Source organism: Pithys albifrons, chromosome 17 (assembly GCF_047495875.1).
Source record: "Pithys albifrons albifrons isolate INPA30051 chromosome 17, PitAlb_v1, whole genome shotgun sequence".
Lineage (NCBI taxonomy): Eukaryota > Metazoa > Chordata > Aves > Passeriformes > Thamnophilidae > Pithys > Pithys albifrons.
In genome coordinates, this window is record NC_092474.1 from 6,174,593 (window position 1) to 6,190,471 (window position 15,879).

The 15,879-nt window shown below is 45.8% G+C and overlaps 1 protein-coding gene across 1 annotated transcript in view; it reads right to left on the reverse strand.

The window, feature by feature from the left end:
* IFT81 (intraflagellar transport 81) overlaps positions 1–14,848 on the reverse strand; it is a 38,331-nt gene extending 23,483 nt beyond the window's left edge. Inside the window, exons 1-7 of the mRNA XM_071572285.1 lie at positions 14,517–14,848; positions 13,641–13,744; positions 12,123–12,303; positions 8,904–8,993; positions 7,812–7,877; positions 7,383–7,493; positions 5,934–6,018 (exon numbers count right to left, since the gene is read on the reverse strand). Of these exons, the coding sequence (XP_071428386.1) occupies positions 5,934–6,018; positions 7,383–7,493; positions 7,812–7,877; positions 8,904–8,993; positions 12,123–12,303; positions 13,641–13,744; positions 14,517–14,660 (781 nt within the window). The 5' untranslated portion in view covers positions 14,661–14,848. The remainder of the gene's footprint in view (positions 1–5,933; positions 6,019–7,382; positions 7,494–7,811; positions 7,878–8,903; positions 8,994–12,122; positions 12,304–13,640; positions 13,745–14,516) is intronic.
* Between the last annotated feature and the right edge of the window lie 1,031 nt (positions 14,849–15,879).

Here is a 15,879-nt window from a genome sequence, read left to right on the forward strand (position 1 = left end):
CCATCTTGCCCTTGGCACTCCCTGAAACACCCTGGGACTTGCTGGGAGAGATTTCCCACTTCTTTCCTCCCCCAGAGCTCAATTCCAACCTTCCTCAGCCCACAGCAGAGCTGGGCAGGAGGGACCACACTTCAGTGTCTCACTAGAAATCTCCCAGCTCCGCAAATGCAGCAGAGCTGCTTCCCACAGCCCTGGGAGTTGAATTCCCACCCTGGAACTCGCTGGAATGCTGTTCCCAACCCTGGATTTACAGCCAAGGGCTTTGGGATGCAAATCAACTGATACTGGTTATTCTGGTATGAAATATTAATGTTTCAATGAAATCAAATTATCTTCTAGGTTTTATTAGCAGCAAAAAAAAAATCTAAATATAGAAACTCTACGTTATTGCTTGTGCTACTCCAGTTTTCTGATGAAGATGTACAGCCCAAAGGGTTTGTTGTGGATGTGACAAAACCCTTAGCAAAGAAGCACAAGAGCTTTGATAAGAGCAGGGACCTTTTGACTCCACAGGGTTTAACCTTGGCCACCACCTGATTTCTGTGAAATAACCCCAGAGTTGCTCCAGTCCTGTCACACCCTCCTGGCTGTCCTGTCCTGTCCTGCCTGTCTCTGGGACTCACTCCTGACCCCAGAGCTGCTCCAGTCCTGTCACACCCTCCTGGCTCTGGGACTCACTCCTGACGCTGCAACGAGCAACAGAGCGAGTTAAAACTTGACATCTCGATGGGGAAAGACATGATGTCAACATCCCTCATGACTAATGTTTCTTTCCTAAATACATTTGCAGTTTTCCCTCCAATACAGCTCAACACATGGAGAAGTAACTACTCAAGAGCTACTTTTGCTGCTTAACTGAATCTTAAAAACCCAAACACGGGGCTGCTCCAGCTTTGGGTTTTTGGTGGGTTTTTTTTAACAGTGAAAAACATTCTTTTACAAATTCCCAGGCTAGAGGGAGAAAAAAAAGCCAGCATACTTCAAATCTTTCCATTACACATATAAATTCTGTTTTCAATGTTTCAGCAGTGACTTCTGGTTACAGAACGTACACACGTAAGCAGCACAGTCTGGCTCAGTGCCCTGACTGATTTCACCAAGGCACTGCCAGTCACCTATTTACATGTGCTGAGCTATTCACAGCAACTCCTCATGTTTTCCATTCAAATTCTTTTATTATTATTATTTTTGTTATAAAGAGAGGGATGGAAGAGTTTACTCCTGCTTGCTCAGTCCTGGAGGGGAGACTTTCCCTGTGTAATTCTGCTCATGGATCTAAAATTGATTCACCCCACACTCAGATTCCCATTCTTTTCCCTCAGCTGGGCATCCTGGAACAGAATCATTTGCAACAGGAATTCAGTTTTTTAAAGGGGGGGAAAAAGGGAGAGGGGCCTTCATTTTATAGATTCTCTGCCAACTTTGCTCAGGATCACATTGGAAGGCCACGACAAAGGTATGTCCAGAACAGAATTCCAGCACCAAGTCCTTCCCTCCCCTTTGTGCAGGGACTGGAATGATTCCCTCCACAGCTTCCAGTGCCACCACTTCCAATTTCCCCCTATAAACAGGGACATGCAAGCACTGACAGATCAATCATCCCAGAAAAACTGGAAAGCCTCCTGAAATTGCCACTGTAAATGATGCCTTCCATGTCTGTGTTCTCCTTAGAGCTCTCTGACCTTCCAGGGTTCTCCTCCAGTGCTGAACTGTCCCAGGGCTGCATTAGGGACACACCAGGGCAAATCCAGGGCCAGGGAAGCTCTCCCAGGAATAAATGCATGGATATCATCCCCCCACCTGTGACTGGAGCCCCAGGTCCACCATCCTCACACCCGACCCACAAGTTCTTTCCAGAGTCACTTCTTAGGAAAGAGCCTCCCAAGCCATAAATACACTGTATATACATTATTCCTAGAGGAATGCCATGGAATTTGGCTGCTCCTTAAAATAGATCCTGTTGGCATGGGCTTGGCTTCCTAAGGGAGTACAGTCACTTCCAATCACCAGTCTCCTCATTATTCAGTCCTTCCCTGGTTTTATTTCACCAGGGATCACTTGCCACTTTCTGTCAGGAATTTGGTGTAAATGCTGAACAGAAAAGGACCAAACACCCACTTGGTGATGATTCCACGCCTTTCTAAAACTTCCACTGAACTCTTTCCAATCCTTTGAACAGAGGTCACATGTTGAATTTCTCCTGACTTATTTGCTCTTCAGAATGAGGTGCAAGAGGCAATGACCTTAAAGAGTCACCCACTGCCAATCTCACCCCCCAGACCTGCATTCCCATCACAGACACCAAGGGTTTTGCCCTCCCTTGCATCAACTGACAGTGACAATCTAACAAATAAAACCATTTAAAGATGGAAATAAAGTTCCACCTAAGCCAGTCTCTGTTACCAAACGCTTCCATAACTTTAATTCCAGTGTGGTCTGCAGTGTTGGAGGAGATCACTTCAACTTGGAATTTTAGGGAAAGATGGCTCTGTGTTTTCTGTAAAATGGAATATTTAAATAATAGCTTCTTAACTTCCTATTTTCATCAAGAATGAAAGAAAATAGACATCTGTAAAAAGCAATTCCTCCTTGACCAGTGTCTTTGGAGTTCTGTGTTCTAAATCTATTCCTACAGATAAAGTTCATGAATTTCATAAATTACACATTTTACTGTTTATCATCAAACATTTTAACACATTCTTTTAATCAATATTTTCCAGCTTCTCATCCACTTCACATTTTTGCCAATAAAGTGACCAAGGATGCCCCTGTAAAGTGGACAGAGATGAAGAATTCCAGCAATTCAGTTCTTTTCCAATTTGTATCTGTGCAGAGACAATCCAAGCAAAAAGGTGGCACAGAAAGCAGGAGCTGGGCATGGTCACTCAAACCAGAGGCCAGTTAATGAAAATACCACCCATATCCACAGCAACAACAGAAGGAAACCTCCAGAACCTGCAAATTCATGTCTTTTAGTGCCACCAACACCAACTGCCTCTCTAAACAACATCCTGAGAAGCACTGAAGGTACTGAAGGGAAGTTCCAGCCAGGTGGGGGTTGGTCTCTTCTCCCAGGCACTCAGCAATAGGACAAGGGGGCACGATGGGCTCAAGCTCTGCCAGGGGAAATTGAAGTTGGAGAGCAGAAAAAAATTCTTTGCAGAGAGAATGCTCAGGGGTTGGAATGGGCTGCCCAGAGAGGGGGTGGATTCCCCATCCCTGGAGGTTTTTCAGCTGAGCTTGGCCGTGGCACTGAGTGCCATGATCTGGTAAAGGGACTGGAGTTGGACCAAGGGTTGGACTTGATGATCTCAGAGATCTTTTCCAACCCAATCCATTCTGTGATTCTGTGATTCTATTCTGTGAAAGGGAAGGACTGAAGTGACTAAACAGGGAAGGACTGAAGTTAACAGGGAAGGACTGAAGTTAACAAACAGGGAAGGAAGGAAGGAAGGAGTGCTCCTGTGAAACCAGCACCATCAGTTTTAGTCTTCACAACAGCCCCTGACAATCAGGGATACAATGCAAAGTCTTCTAAATATTATGTTTCCAGGAGTTTGGAACCTCCTCACCATAAGCTGTATTTTCCTGGCACACTCCAGCAGGCTGGTGCTAATTGCATGCTAATGAGACTCAGGAATACATGGGAGCTGCATTCCTTAAAGAGTTCCTTCACATTTCTTTAAACCACTTCATGAATTATACAGGGAAGGGATCAAATCCAGAAGACAAACAACAAAGCTTCTACCCATGAACAACAACTTGAACATTTTATCTTGCCTAGGAAGTGAAAATTGAAGTATTAAAATACTGAAGTATTAAAAATGGAAGAAATTTCTTTCAAAGGAAAGGATCTGACTTCCAGTGAAAGTCCAGCTGCTGGACTGTCAGCAGACACTGATAAGAGGGGGCAGCTGAGGTGCCAACCTGCAGCCAAGGGGAATTTTCAAACCAAAATAAATTGTGCTAACTGTAGACCAACAAAACTTTTAAAATAAATGGAGCCTATTCAGTGCACTGTGGTCACCTAATTTCAATTAATAAAACCAACACAGTTGGCTTTCTGTAATTGCTGCTACAGGCAGTGCCTTTGTAACTCCAGTAGGGAAAAGCAATTACAGAGCTGAGTCCTGAAGTCTTTGTTTGGGCAAAATTTCAGCACAACTTTCCCTAAGTAATGACTCCAAGCTTTGCTTTGGAACATCTAAATGCTTCTTGTTTTCCCCTGCAAGCAGGACTCAAGATAAGGACATTAAATATGTTAACTTTATTTTCATCTCAATGATTAAATGACATATTTACTGGCTTTTTATTATGTTACCTTTGCTTCTGTGAACTGAACCCACCAAGTTTCCACTGGCCTTTAAAAACCCAGGAACTGAAATAGAAATGTTGATACAGCTTTGCTGTATAAACTCTCTGACAGCTACTGCAAAAAAGGAGCAGTTATAAAACCCACTGCAGGTCCCTGAGATGGTTCAGATACTCCTTTAGCTCCACTTGTGGCTCAGTGGCTGAGGAGCATCGTAATAAAATGGAAGTAAAATTATGAAGTAATAACAGCACAACGAGGTGGTGACTGAAAAAGCTCCTTCAGCTCAGCAGAGCTGTCAAAGCAGTTGTGATGCAACTGAAACAGCAAATACCCCTCCTGGAAGAGCAGAACAATGACTTGGTTCACTACATCTGAATTGAGAAACTGTCAGGTTCTATCACTTGGAAGGAATTTCTACGTCGTTCCATGGGGTGTTTTCCACCAGAGTAGCCCAGAATGCAACTGGACAAGCCCCATGAAGGGACACCTTCCCCACAGTGAAGTGGTGCCCAATAAATGCACCCCCAGAGCTGTGGGGACAGCAGCTCTGTCACCCTGAGAGGTGTCACCAGTGCCCAAAGGGGAGGGACAATCTGAGAGGGGACAATGCCTTGCAAAGCTCACACATGTCTGAGACACTGAACCCCCAGCACTGACCCCTGTGGGTCCCTCCCTGATCAGGAGATTTTGGGATTCTGTGACTCTAAAATGACTCTCAGTTTTGGTGTCAAAGTGCCAGGATGATCTTTCCTACACTTCCTTCCAAGAGATTAAACTGAGATTGGCCGTGGCACTGAGTGCCATGATCTGGTAAAGGGACTGGAGTTGGACCAAGGGTTGGACTTGATGATCTCAGAGGTCTTTTCCAACCCAATCCATTCTATGATTAAATCTCCAGAAGCCTGGAGGTCACCAGACTGACCTCTGGAGACAGTTACACATTTCCCTGGTAACTGCAACTCCTTCCCACCTCCTGCTGGAGATGATCCTGCAGGACTAACTCACTCCAAAAGGACTGTCATTTCTTTTGCTTTAGTTATTTGCAGACTGAGCTGTCACCGAAAACCAGGAGCAACAATCTTGCTGTAATTCAGCAACACACAGCTCAGTAAGTTACAGTTGTATAGACAGAACGAAGAATATGGAAAGAATATATAATATAAATAAATATATATAAAGCAACATATTAATACATCAATATAAGGGCTTAATATATAGATATATCTAGTATATATATATACAATCACACACAGTAAAAGTGTGTGCATGTGGATATACATAATCCATGGTCTATAAAAAAACCTGAATTAGGAAATAGCTTTATCTTTGGTACCTTACAAAACTACAGCACAAAATTGCACTACACCAAGGAAAAGGCCTTAAAGCTTTTCAAACAATTATTTCCAGAGAAGGTAACTAGAAAAACAAGCCCACACTAATAAAACACAGTATTCCATGTGTTTATACATTCACTGAGAGCATTTTTAAGCAGTAGTATTCCACCAATGCTTAATTACAAACACAAAAGGCATAAAAGCTCAGAAAATACAAACTGAGTAAGAGGCTTTGATTTAATTTCTACCAGAGAAGTGTTAACCCTTTGTAGATCACTACTTACTTTCAGGGTTTGAATCAGCCACTGCATCCTGCATCTCCTTCAGCTGGAGTTGGGCTCTCTGCAGCCTCTGCTCTGCATGGAACAGCTTTGGAGAGAGAATTGGGCACACATGAGCTCCCTCCTTGGAAATTCACACTCAAACTATTAAACCAAGAGTACCAAAAAACCCTAAACACAAAAAAATGGCAGCTAAAAGCACCTGGTGAGTGTCTGTGTCACAAGGGAAAGTGGCAGAGCAAATGTTCCACACTTGGCCTGGGTTTTACTGGATATTCCCTAATGTTAATTAGAGAGAGGATTCCTGTTCTCCCAAGTGATACTTTATGGCAGAATTTCATTCAACAATTTTCAACCAAAAATATGAGTGGTGTGAACATTCCAACAGTAAGAACAGACAGCAAGAATCAGGACTGCAGCAGGAAACTGTCCTTATGCTACAGTTCAGCTGAGCTGTCACAGCAACCCACTGTCCATCCCAAGAGCAGAGGGAAAGTTTCTTGCCCAACAATCCCCAGCGGATTTGCATTTTTGTGCTTTAGAGCGATGTGCACAAGAACAGGAATGAGCTGGACACCACATTCATTGGACTCCTGATCTCACTGAGGTTCAAGCAGAGCCCCAACAGCCTGAGAGCTACTGATTTGACCCTGAGATCAGCTCAGTTGGTTAAAACTTGGCTGTAATAATGCCAAGTTCATGGGTTCAATCCCCTGTGTGGGCCACTGACTTAACAGTTGGACTCGATGATCCCTGTGGGTCCCTTCCAGCTCAGAATAGTCTGTGATTCCCATGGATTGCACATCCAGAGGGGCTGCACCACAGGAAACCTGGGGGTTCCCCCTCTAAATCCAGTGCTGCAGTTCAGGCTGCAGGACTTGGTGAGATGTGTAACAAAGTGGCCCTGGATTTTATTGAAGTCCCTTGTTTTGACAACACAGGTCAGGAGTAAAGCCCAGCCCTCCCCTGGGCCGTGGGACACCGGCTGTGTTGGCAGCTCCCAGTGCCCCTCAGGACACCACCTGTGTCAAACTCAGGGACCAAAACACCAAAACTGCCCCTGCATTCCTATCCCCCCCAGCCAGGGAGAGGCTGAGGATTTGGCTGTTCAGCCCCTGAACTCCTGGAGCAGACGCAGAGATAAAATCAAACCAACATTTGCTCACAAGTTCCCTTGCACTGCTCCACAGTCAGTCATGGAGCGTTTCCTGGGAACACTCAGGGATGATGTCAGTGGCAGCTGAGGCAGCCAAGCACCTTCCCTATGCTGTTCCAAACTTGCAGGGTCAAGCCTCTTCCCTTAAAATCCACATAGATCTTTTAAATGGGATCTAATTTTCTGGGGTTGGGAGAAACTCCCTACTGTTGTTGCTGCTGTATTTTTAAAATGCCTGATTCCCAACCAAACACCAACAGCCCCTTATTTTAATAGGTATGTTTTTATGTCAGTACCTGACTTTTCTGTTCTTGCTTCTGTTGAGCCAGAGATTCTTCTCTCTCCTTCTCCAAGCGGAGCTGTCTTGCTATTTCAAGCATCCGTGGATGATTTTGCACTGTCTCCACCTACAGCAAGTGGATAAATAGTGCATGTTGCTGTCAGAGAGTTGAGAAATACATTAAAGGGATCATATGTCTCACAAGCCCACTTAGCACTTCCTTTCCAGGCACGTTACTACTCAGAAATGACAGCAAAGTACTGGACTCCAGATTCTTAAAAGCTCTGGACTGAGGCCTGGGGAGATTCCCTGTAGGTCAATTAGTTACTTGATTCCTTCCTAGACATACAGCATGTTTATCTTAATCCCTGTTTGCATTCCAAAATCAGAGTTGCAAGCCAAGGATTATGACACTGAAATGGAGCAGTGTTACTTCTCTCATTACCCTCTTCTTAAGACGCTCTACTCTTTTGACCAGTCGATCTTTCTCCTCCTCCATTGCACTGATGTCCTAAAAAGCAGAAAAAATACGTAAGTAAATATTAATTTATTTACAATGTGTGTTGGATTGGACTAAAATCTGTTCAAATGAATATGAAAATCAGAATTCTTCTCTGAATACACGGGGGTGGGTATAATTTTATTGATCTACGATCAGAACACCCAGGATTCCAATCTCTCCTCTCTTACTTCCCCCACAGCTCCCACTCCCTCTGTGCTGACATTCCTCATCTGCACCCCTGAGTATTAGTGTGAATATTTAAAATAAAAACAGGTGGATTTCTCTGTAATGAAAACAAACAAACAGAAACCACCAAGGACAAATCAGCACGAATCCAACATCTGATGCAGCCTGACATATGTTCTTAATGTCACCATCATTACCCACCTCCTGGCAGACCATTTTGCAAGAAGTTGCACATGAGGAATGTCTGCTGCCACTTTCTGTATCAAAACTGTGTTAAAAGAAACACTTGCTAGTGCTGAAATATGCATCTGATTATTATTCTCCTTTAATCCTATTTTACAACAGCAGGACTCCAGATTGATAGTTATGAGAGAAAGGGAAATAAATTCTCCAAATGTAGACCTTATCTCAACATTTGCTTGGCTTGTCTGTATCTCCCCTGGAAAGCTGCAAACACACTTAAATATTTTGCTGAAACAGGGCAAATATCTTTACTTAACACTTTATCCACATGGGTTCATCATCACTGTTGACTTAAGCTCTTAATTCATTCAACACCCTCTGGAATTACTACCCACCACGAGGAAAGCAGAAGGCTTTGTGTTAGTTTGCATTCAGAGGAAATGGAGTCCTAATATTTGGAAATCCTGCAGCACAGAGTCTTGGCAGCCTCCCTGCCCAATCTGCTGCAGAGAGCTCAGCTCTGAGCACGAGGGAGCACTTGGTGCTCTGTTTGCCCACAGTTCCCACCAGCTCTGCCCTCCAGCCCTCACACAGCTCCACAGCACCAACACAAACAGGAGTGATGCTCGAAAAACAACTCCAGAAAAGCTGAGTGGGTTTTTTTACCCTTCTTATCTCTGCAGTGGATAAACCAGATGTTTTGAGCTGCTCGTGCTCCTTGTGGAGGTTTTTGAATGCTTCCATGAGTTCTTCATACTGCAAAATGAAGAGAAATTGTGCAGAATGGGCTCTGTGTCCAAGGATTTGCAGATCCACACGTTGCTTTGCTACTCAGACAGTAAATGTAGACATAGAAATATGGTGAGAACAAGAACAAATGGCATTTCTCTCATTGCAAAAGCCTGTCAACTTATAAGGCAGAACTTAAAATAATCATAGTGCATTATCTTCCATTTGAAGGTACAATTAGAATTTCACAGTTTCTTCAGTATTTTCATCTTTTCCCTTTTAACACAGAGTAGAATCACAGAATCATAGAATGGATTGGGTTGGAAAAGACCTCAGAGATCATCAAGTCCAACCCTTGGTCCAACTCCAGTCCCTTTACCAGATCATGGCACTCAGTGCCATGGCCAAGCTCAGGTTAAAAACCTCCAGGGATGGGGAATCCACCCCCTCTCTGGGCAGCCCATTCCAACCCCTGAGCACTCTCCCTGCAAAGAATTTTTTTCTGATCTCCAACTTCAATTTCCCCTGGCAGAGCTTGAGCCCATCGTGCCCCCTTGTCCTACTGCTGAGTGCCTGGGAGAAGAGACCAACACCCACCTGGCTGGAACTTCCCTTCAGGTACCTGAGAGGGACTAATCTCCATGAACAAATTATTGTCTCTCACTACAAATCTGTGTATGTCACATGTATAAATTTATCAGCCCATAAGGAAGAGTCTGATACAAGAACACACTGAAGAGAAGTCCTGAGTTTGCAGAGTGGCCCAGGAGCAGAGTGAGGTGACACTGGGGAGTGGCTGTGCCACGTTGCATAAGCTCAGTCCCTCCCAGCACTCAGGGATGCAGCTCAGCACTCAGAGAGGAGGAGACTGTGCTCCTTCCACAGCAGCACAGAGCCCACCAGCAACCCCAAACTGAGAGGCAGTGTGAAAGTCTGTGTGGGCAGAGAAATAACAGGGCACAGAAACAGTTTGGAAATATGGAGAGGAAATAAATTTAGATTCTACTCGGAGAAATGCAAGCTGAGGTTTAAGGGAAGATAATCTCCACAGAAACAGCCATTCAATGAGATGGAAAAATCTAAAAGGAGACTATCAAGCCTTTTTTTTTTTTTTACTTCCTGGAAAGAGCAGTTGGTATGAAAGTTGAACACAAAATGGCAACAGCAAAGGCCAGTTCAAACAAAGGCATCAAAGGCCTGAGCAGTGAAGCAGCAATTCCATTCCACAAACCCTGGGGAAGCAGCATCCAGAGTGCTCTGCCCAGCTCTGCCTGGTTCAGGATCAAGCACACACTGACAAGCTGGAATGAACTCCAAAAAAATAGCAACTAAAGGGCTACTGAGAAGAAGATAAAACCACGGAGAAAAAGGTGGATTTCACAGCAAATAAAGGTGTGATAAGGAATGCACAGGCTGGACAGGAGGATGAGTTAGGAGCGAAAACCCAACTGGCTTCCAGGATACCACCAATGGCCTGTGGAAGTCCTTGAGCAAAAAGGAAAGAGCAGGTGGTCTCTGAGCAAGACCCTTCCCCACTGTCCAAGAGCTTTTATCTGTGTGATCCTCTCCCCTGGCAAAAGGGGAGCTCAGAAAATCTGTCCCTGAATTAACAGAAAATTTGAACATCAATGGCAGGATTTGATCCATCGGGTCGATGGATCAGAATGATGGGAAGGTTCTCCCTTTGCACTTTGGGGACCCCACATGCACCTGGAATAAGGGGCACCCTCAGATGATGGAGAAACACCCACATTCCTACATGGAAAGACAGGGAGAACAACCCACCGAAGGCTGGACAGCTACATTAATGTCTGAAGTTGCTTATTTTTTATATTATATCCAATCACAACCCAGTGGGAAGGAGGCAGGTATGCTGAGTATCTTAGATAAATAATAATTTACAAAAGCTTGATTCTACACACCTATAAAACCTGAACATGTTGTAAAGTGTCCAAACTCTCAATATTTGAAGTTTCCCTCAGAAGACACCACTGCAAGCCTGTATCTAAATAACTCAGGTTACATTATTGAATCAATTGGTATCTAAATATTTGCATTGCCATGTTAAAGTGCAGTAAGGCATTCTATTACCCCAGCTTCTGTTTGGAATTAATCAGCAGGGCATTAGTTTAATAAGATGGTTCTATTACTGTAATCCCAAAAAGGAACACATCTTATGTAATGGAAATTATGGAGGTGGATATTTATACATATTAACACTGTGACATACTGAAAAAACATACAATCTGCATTCCTTTCTCTCTGTGCTGCTTCTGCTGAGTTATTCCAAATTATAAATTCAATATTGTTAGAGGTAACAAAAAAATAAAAGGCTTGCTCAAGGTTCAGTCAGAGCAGCTTTGCTGGTGCACAGTTAATAAATCAAGTTACCTGTTACAAACACTCAAAATCACTGCGGTTTTACAAAACAAAACACACAGAAATCTGGATAAAAAATAAGCAGATGTGTACTTCAGATAATAGAGATGTGAACCCATAACTTTGGTACACTTTAAATTTTACAATTCAAACCCACTCAGCCTGATTACCTAAAATCAACACTTAATGCTCACACAAGAAGTGGGAACATAAGGAGTAGGAATGTCAGCAGAGAAAAGAGAAATCTTTTACTTACTCAGAAAAAAAGAAATGGTTGAAGCAAAAGAGGAATAAGGCTAATACAAATATTAGGCACCAGATATTATCAATTAACTCTCATGACTGCCAAATAAAACCAACTGACAATTGGGAGATGTTGGCTTTTGGTCACAACATTTTCTGGACTGCTTTAAAGTGGTAATTTACAGTTAAAAACATTCATGTCATAGTTCATAGGAAAAATAAGATGTTAAAATCTTCAGGAATAAAAATTTATCTAGGCCAACATGGCTGTGGACATGATTTAGCACCCAGTAAATAATGTGCTGAAAGCCCTTTATTCAATACCACCTATTGATATACAAATTCAGGTTTTTGGAAGAAAAGTGGTCAAAACATCTATTTCTAATTACAAGTCTTTGCTCATCCTTGATGCCAACATGCTCTTAACATAACTCACTTCAATATGTGTCCCAACATCAACTCCCTGATTCTTTTATCCTCCTCCCAACAGCACTTTAATGAACATAAAACGTTGGCACTCCTGAAAAATGGTACCTGTGCGTTGATGTCAGCCACGGTGTCATCCTGGAGAAACTCTGCTGGCACTTCCAGCTTCACCAAGAAACGTGCCAGGTAAGCTCTTTTCTTGAGCTCACTGGGCCTCTGAAGCAGCCAGTGTAGGACAGGATGAATTACTGGTTTGCTCCCAGTAACCAGCCCCTGGCGAAAAGCACTTCTGTGTGAAAACAGCAGAGGAAACAGCAATCAATCTCAGACCAAAGAATGCCGGCTTGGAACAAAACATTTGCAATGCTTTGACATTCCTTCTCCCCTTGCCTAATGACTTTCTTGATGCTATTAAAAGAGAAAACACTCATGATGAGGCTGAGAGAACTGGGAGGAGAGAAGGTGAGGGGTGACATAATTGCCCCTTCCAGGCAGAATCTGAAGGGAGCTGAGAAAAAAGATGGAGAGAGACTATTTACAAGGGCCAGGACAAGGGGGAAAGGCTTCACACTGACAGAGGGCAGGGTTAGATGGGATATTGGGAAGGAATTCTCTCCTGAGAGAGTGGGCAGGTCTTGGCACAGGTTGCCCAGAGAAGCAGTGGCTGCCCCATCCCTGTGAGTGTCCAAGACCAGGCTGGATGAAACTTGGTGCAACCTGAGCTAGTGGGAGGTGTCCCTGCCCACGGCAGGGGGTTGGACTCGATGGTTTTATGCTTTTTAAGATGCCCCCCAACCTAAACCATTCAGGGATTCTCTGATGGCAGTTTGCAGTTTAGGATCCCCACTCTGCTCCCTCGAGACAGATAAAACCCCCGTAAGGCATTAAAAGGATGAAGCCAGTGGGACCGACTGCGGATGCCCCGCGACAGCCCAGGGGTCGGGGCCGGCGGGGCGGCCTCGGATCACCGGGCGCAGGTGAAGCGCTCCCGCCGCGGGCGCTGCGGGGGCCGGGCGGGCCGGGCGGGCGGCGCCCTCTGCCGGCAGCGCCCGCCACTGCACCTGCCGGAGCGGGACCGCACCTGGGATCGCATCCTATGGGAGCGCACCTGGGATCGTATCCTATGGGGCTGCACCTGGGACCCCATTCCGCGGGACCCCATCCCATGGGACCGCATCCCGCGGGACCGCACATGGGACCGCATCTGGGACCCCATCCCGAGGGATCCCATCCCATGGGAGCGCACCTGGGACTGCATCCTGCGAGACCTCATCCAGAACCCCATCCCGTGGGAGCGCACTGGGGACCCCATCCCATGGGACCACACATGAAATCCCATCCTGCAGAACCACACCTGGAATTCCATCCTGCAGGACCGCACCTGGAATCCCATCCCAGCCTCCCCAGAGACATGGGGAACAATGCTCACCTCCCAGAGCCACACCTGGAATCCCATCCCAACCTCCATAGGGACATGGGAACAATGCTCACCTCCCAGAGCCACACCTGGGATCCCATCCCAACCTCCACAGGGACATGGGAACAGCTCTCACCTGAACTAAAGGTCTTTACCCCATAAGCTGAAAACGGTGTTTGAATGTGGTTTGCAGGTAAGAGGATACTCACAGGTCTGACACACTCCCTGGAGGTTTGTACTTGAGAATTCCAAGGAGATTCAGCATTCTTTTAGCTGTTTGTTCTGGCAGCTCCTCTCTAATGTCAACAGCATGCTAAACAGTTTTAAGAAATAATAGGTATTAATAATTATTATATTGTACTAAGGATTTAATGATAAAAGTACCTATTTTATAATAAATTTCTAATTATTGTTATTTGTGTTATCAACTATAATTAATTATTATTATTGTTATATACTTCTTTGTCTAATTGATATTGACTGGCAACACTAAAAGAATGGACTTCAGTAATTTATCATATGATAGTGAGACACCCTGCACAGAACATCCTTATCACCAAACTTCAACTCTCTTCTAATGGGTTTTTCTCCATAAAATGTTTTCCCTAAACGAACCCTCTCCCTGCTCGGGGGATGCCTCCCGTGCAGACACACTGCCCACATCCAGGCAGGGTATCCTGGCATTCCAAGGGATCCGAGCCCTGCTGTACCAACACGTGTGTGTGCAGAACACGGCCCGACGCTGCCTTAAGAACGTGAAGGTTCAGTGTGAACCAAGACGTGGATGCTGAATGTCCCAGGAATACACCCAGTGCTCAGTCAGTCTGTGGGGTCGGCGATCCTATCCCAGGAGTTGAATGTCCCAGGAATACACCCAGTGCTCAGTCTGTGGGGTCGGCGATGCTGCTTTGCCACCGGGATGGAGGGACAGCAGCGATTCTTGCCGGGCACATTCTTGCCCAGGAAGATTCATACCAGCCACACGGGCTTGGCAAGCCAAGCACGCCCCGGGGTCACACTGAGCCAGGCCGAGAGAAGCGATAGTCGGTGTGGATGGCGCGGGCGGCTCTGGGCGCCTCGCTTACCTTCGGGTCAATCTCGGCCAGCACATCGCTGAGCAGCTGCAGCAGCTGCAGCGGCTCCAGCGAGTCAAACGAGATTAGGTTGTAGTTCTTCCTGAAGGGCTCCTGATTGAGCTTCTCCACAATGAACTGCATTTGGTCGGCCATGGCGGGAGCGGTGAGCGGGGTAGGGTGAAGACGGGACAGGGGCGCGGGGGCCGGTGAGAGGGATGCGGGGGGCGGTGAGGGGAGCCCGGGGGTGCCAGGGACGGTAAGCGGAGGACGGAGGGCGGTGAGCGGGGCCAGGCCCGGCGTTGAGGCCTCGCCGGAGCCTCCGCGCCGGCACCGCGGGTGCGGTTGCCTGGAAACGGCGGAGACGTCACTTCCGGTACCACGGCGGAGCGGCGGGAACGGGATCGCGCGGAACCGACTGGGGGCGGGGCCAATACGTGGGGGCGTGGTCGGGGCGGGGCATGTGAGCGGGTGTCGGGACCCATCGGGATGGGAGATGTCGCGATGGGACACAGCAGGATGGGATCCGCCGGGGTGGGACCCACCGGGATAGGACCCACGGGGATGGGACACACCGAGATGGGACACACCGGGACAGGACACACCAGGGTGGGATCCACCAGGATGGGATTCACCAGGATGGGACACACTGGGATGAGACACAAAAAAACAGCTTCAAAACCTCCAAACAATCCAAATCAGACTATATATTAAAGTGAAATTTGCTCATTAAATCTCTCAATCCACAAGGTTTTTCTTGCAGATCCCTCAAAACCCATGCTAAGGCCTGAAAGGTGGGTTTTGGAGCCTCTCTGCTGTTGCAATTAGGTTCTTGGATAGTCTCAGAATCCCATGTGAGTCCCCAGATGAAGGACTAAAATACATGGTGAGTCATGTGAAATTGGTGCCGATTGAAACGCACAGGTTGTAAATCACTGCAGGGTTTGACTCAGTGAGCACCAACCGTAACTGTAATACTTTGCAATTCTAAGCACTGCAACTATCTTGGATTAGCTCCTTTTTTCCTTCTGAGGAACAGAAAGCGATTCATAAAATGATTTAATCACATTTACAGGAAGGCTGAGAAGTGACACTGCACTGGTATCCAAGTTTTAACCGGTTAAACAATTCCAAAGGGGATGGACGGGTGGCTTATGCCTGTTCATGGAAGCTGCAGTAGAGCCAGGAACGTAATCCAAGTCTCCTGACTCCTGGATTTGAACTTTAAACCAGATCATGTTTCCTTTGTGCAGCCACTCCATATACTGACCTTTAAGAACAGTATTTACCTACAAGTTCCCAGAAGAGATCTACTTTCCCTTGTCATGCTTTCCTGGTATCAGTTCCCGTTTTCTCTGATGAGTATTTCAAGCAT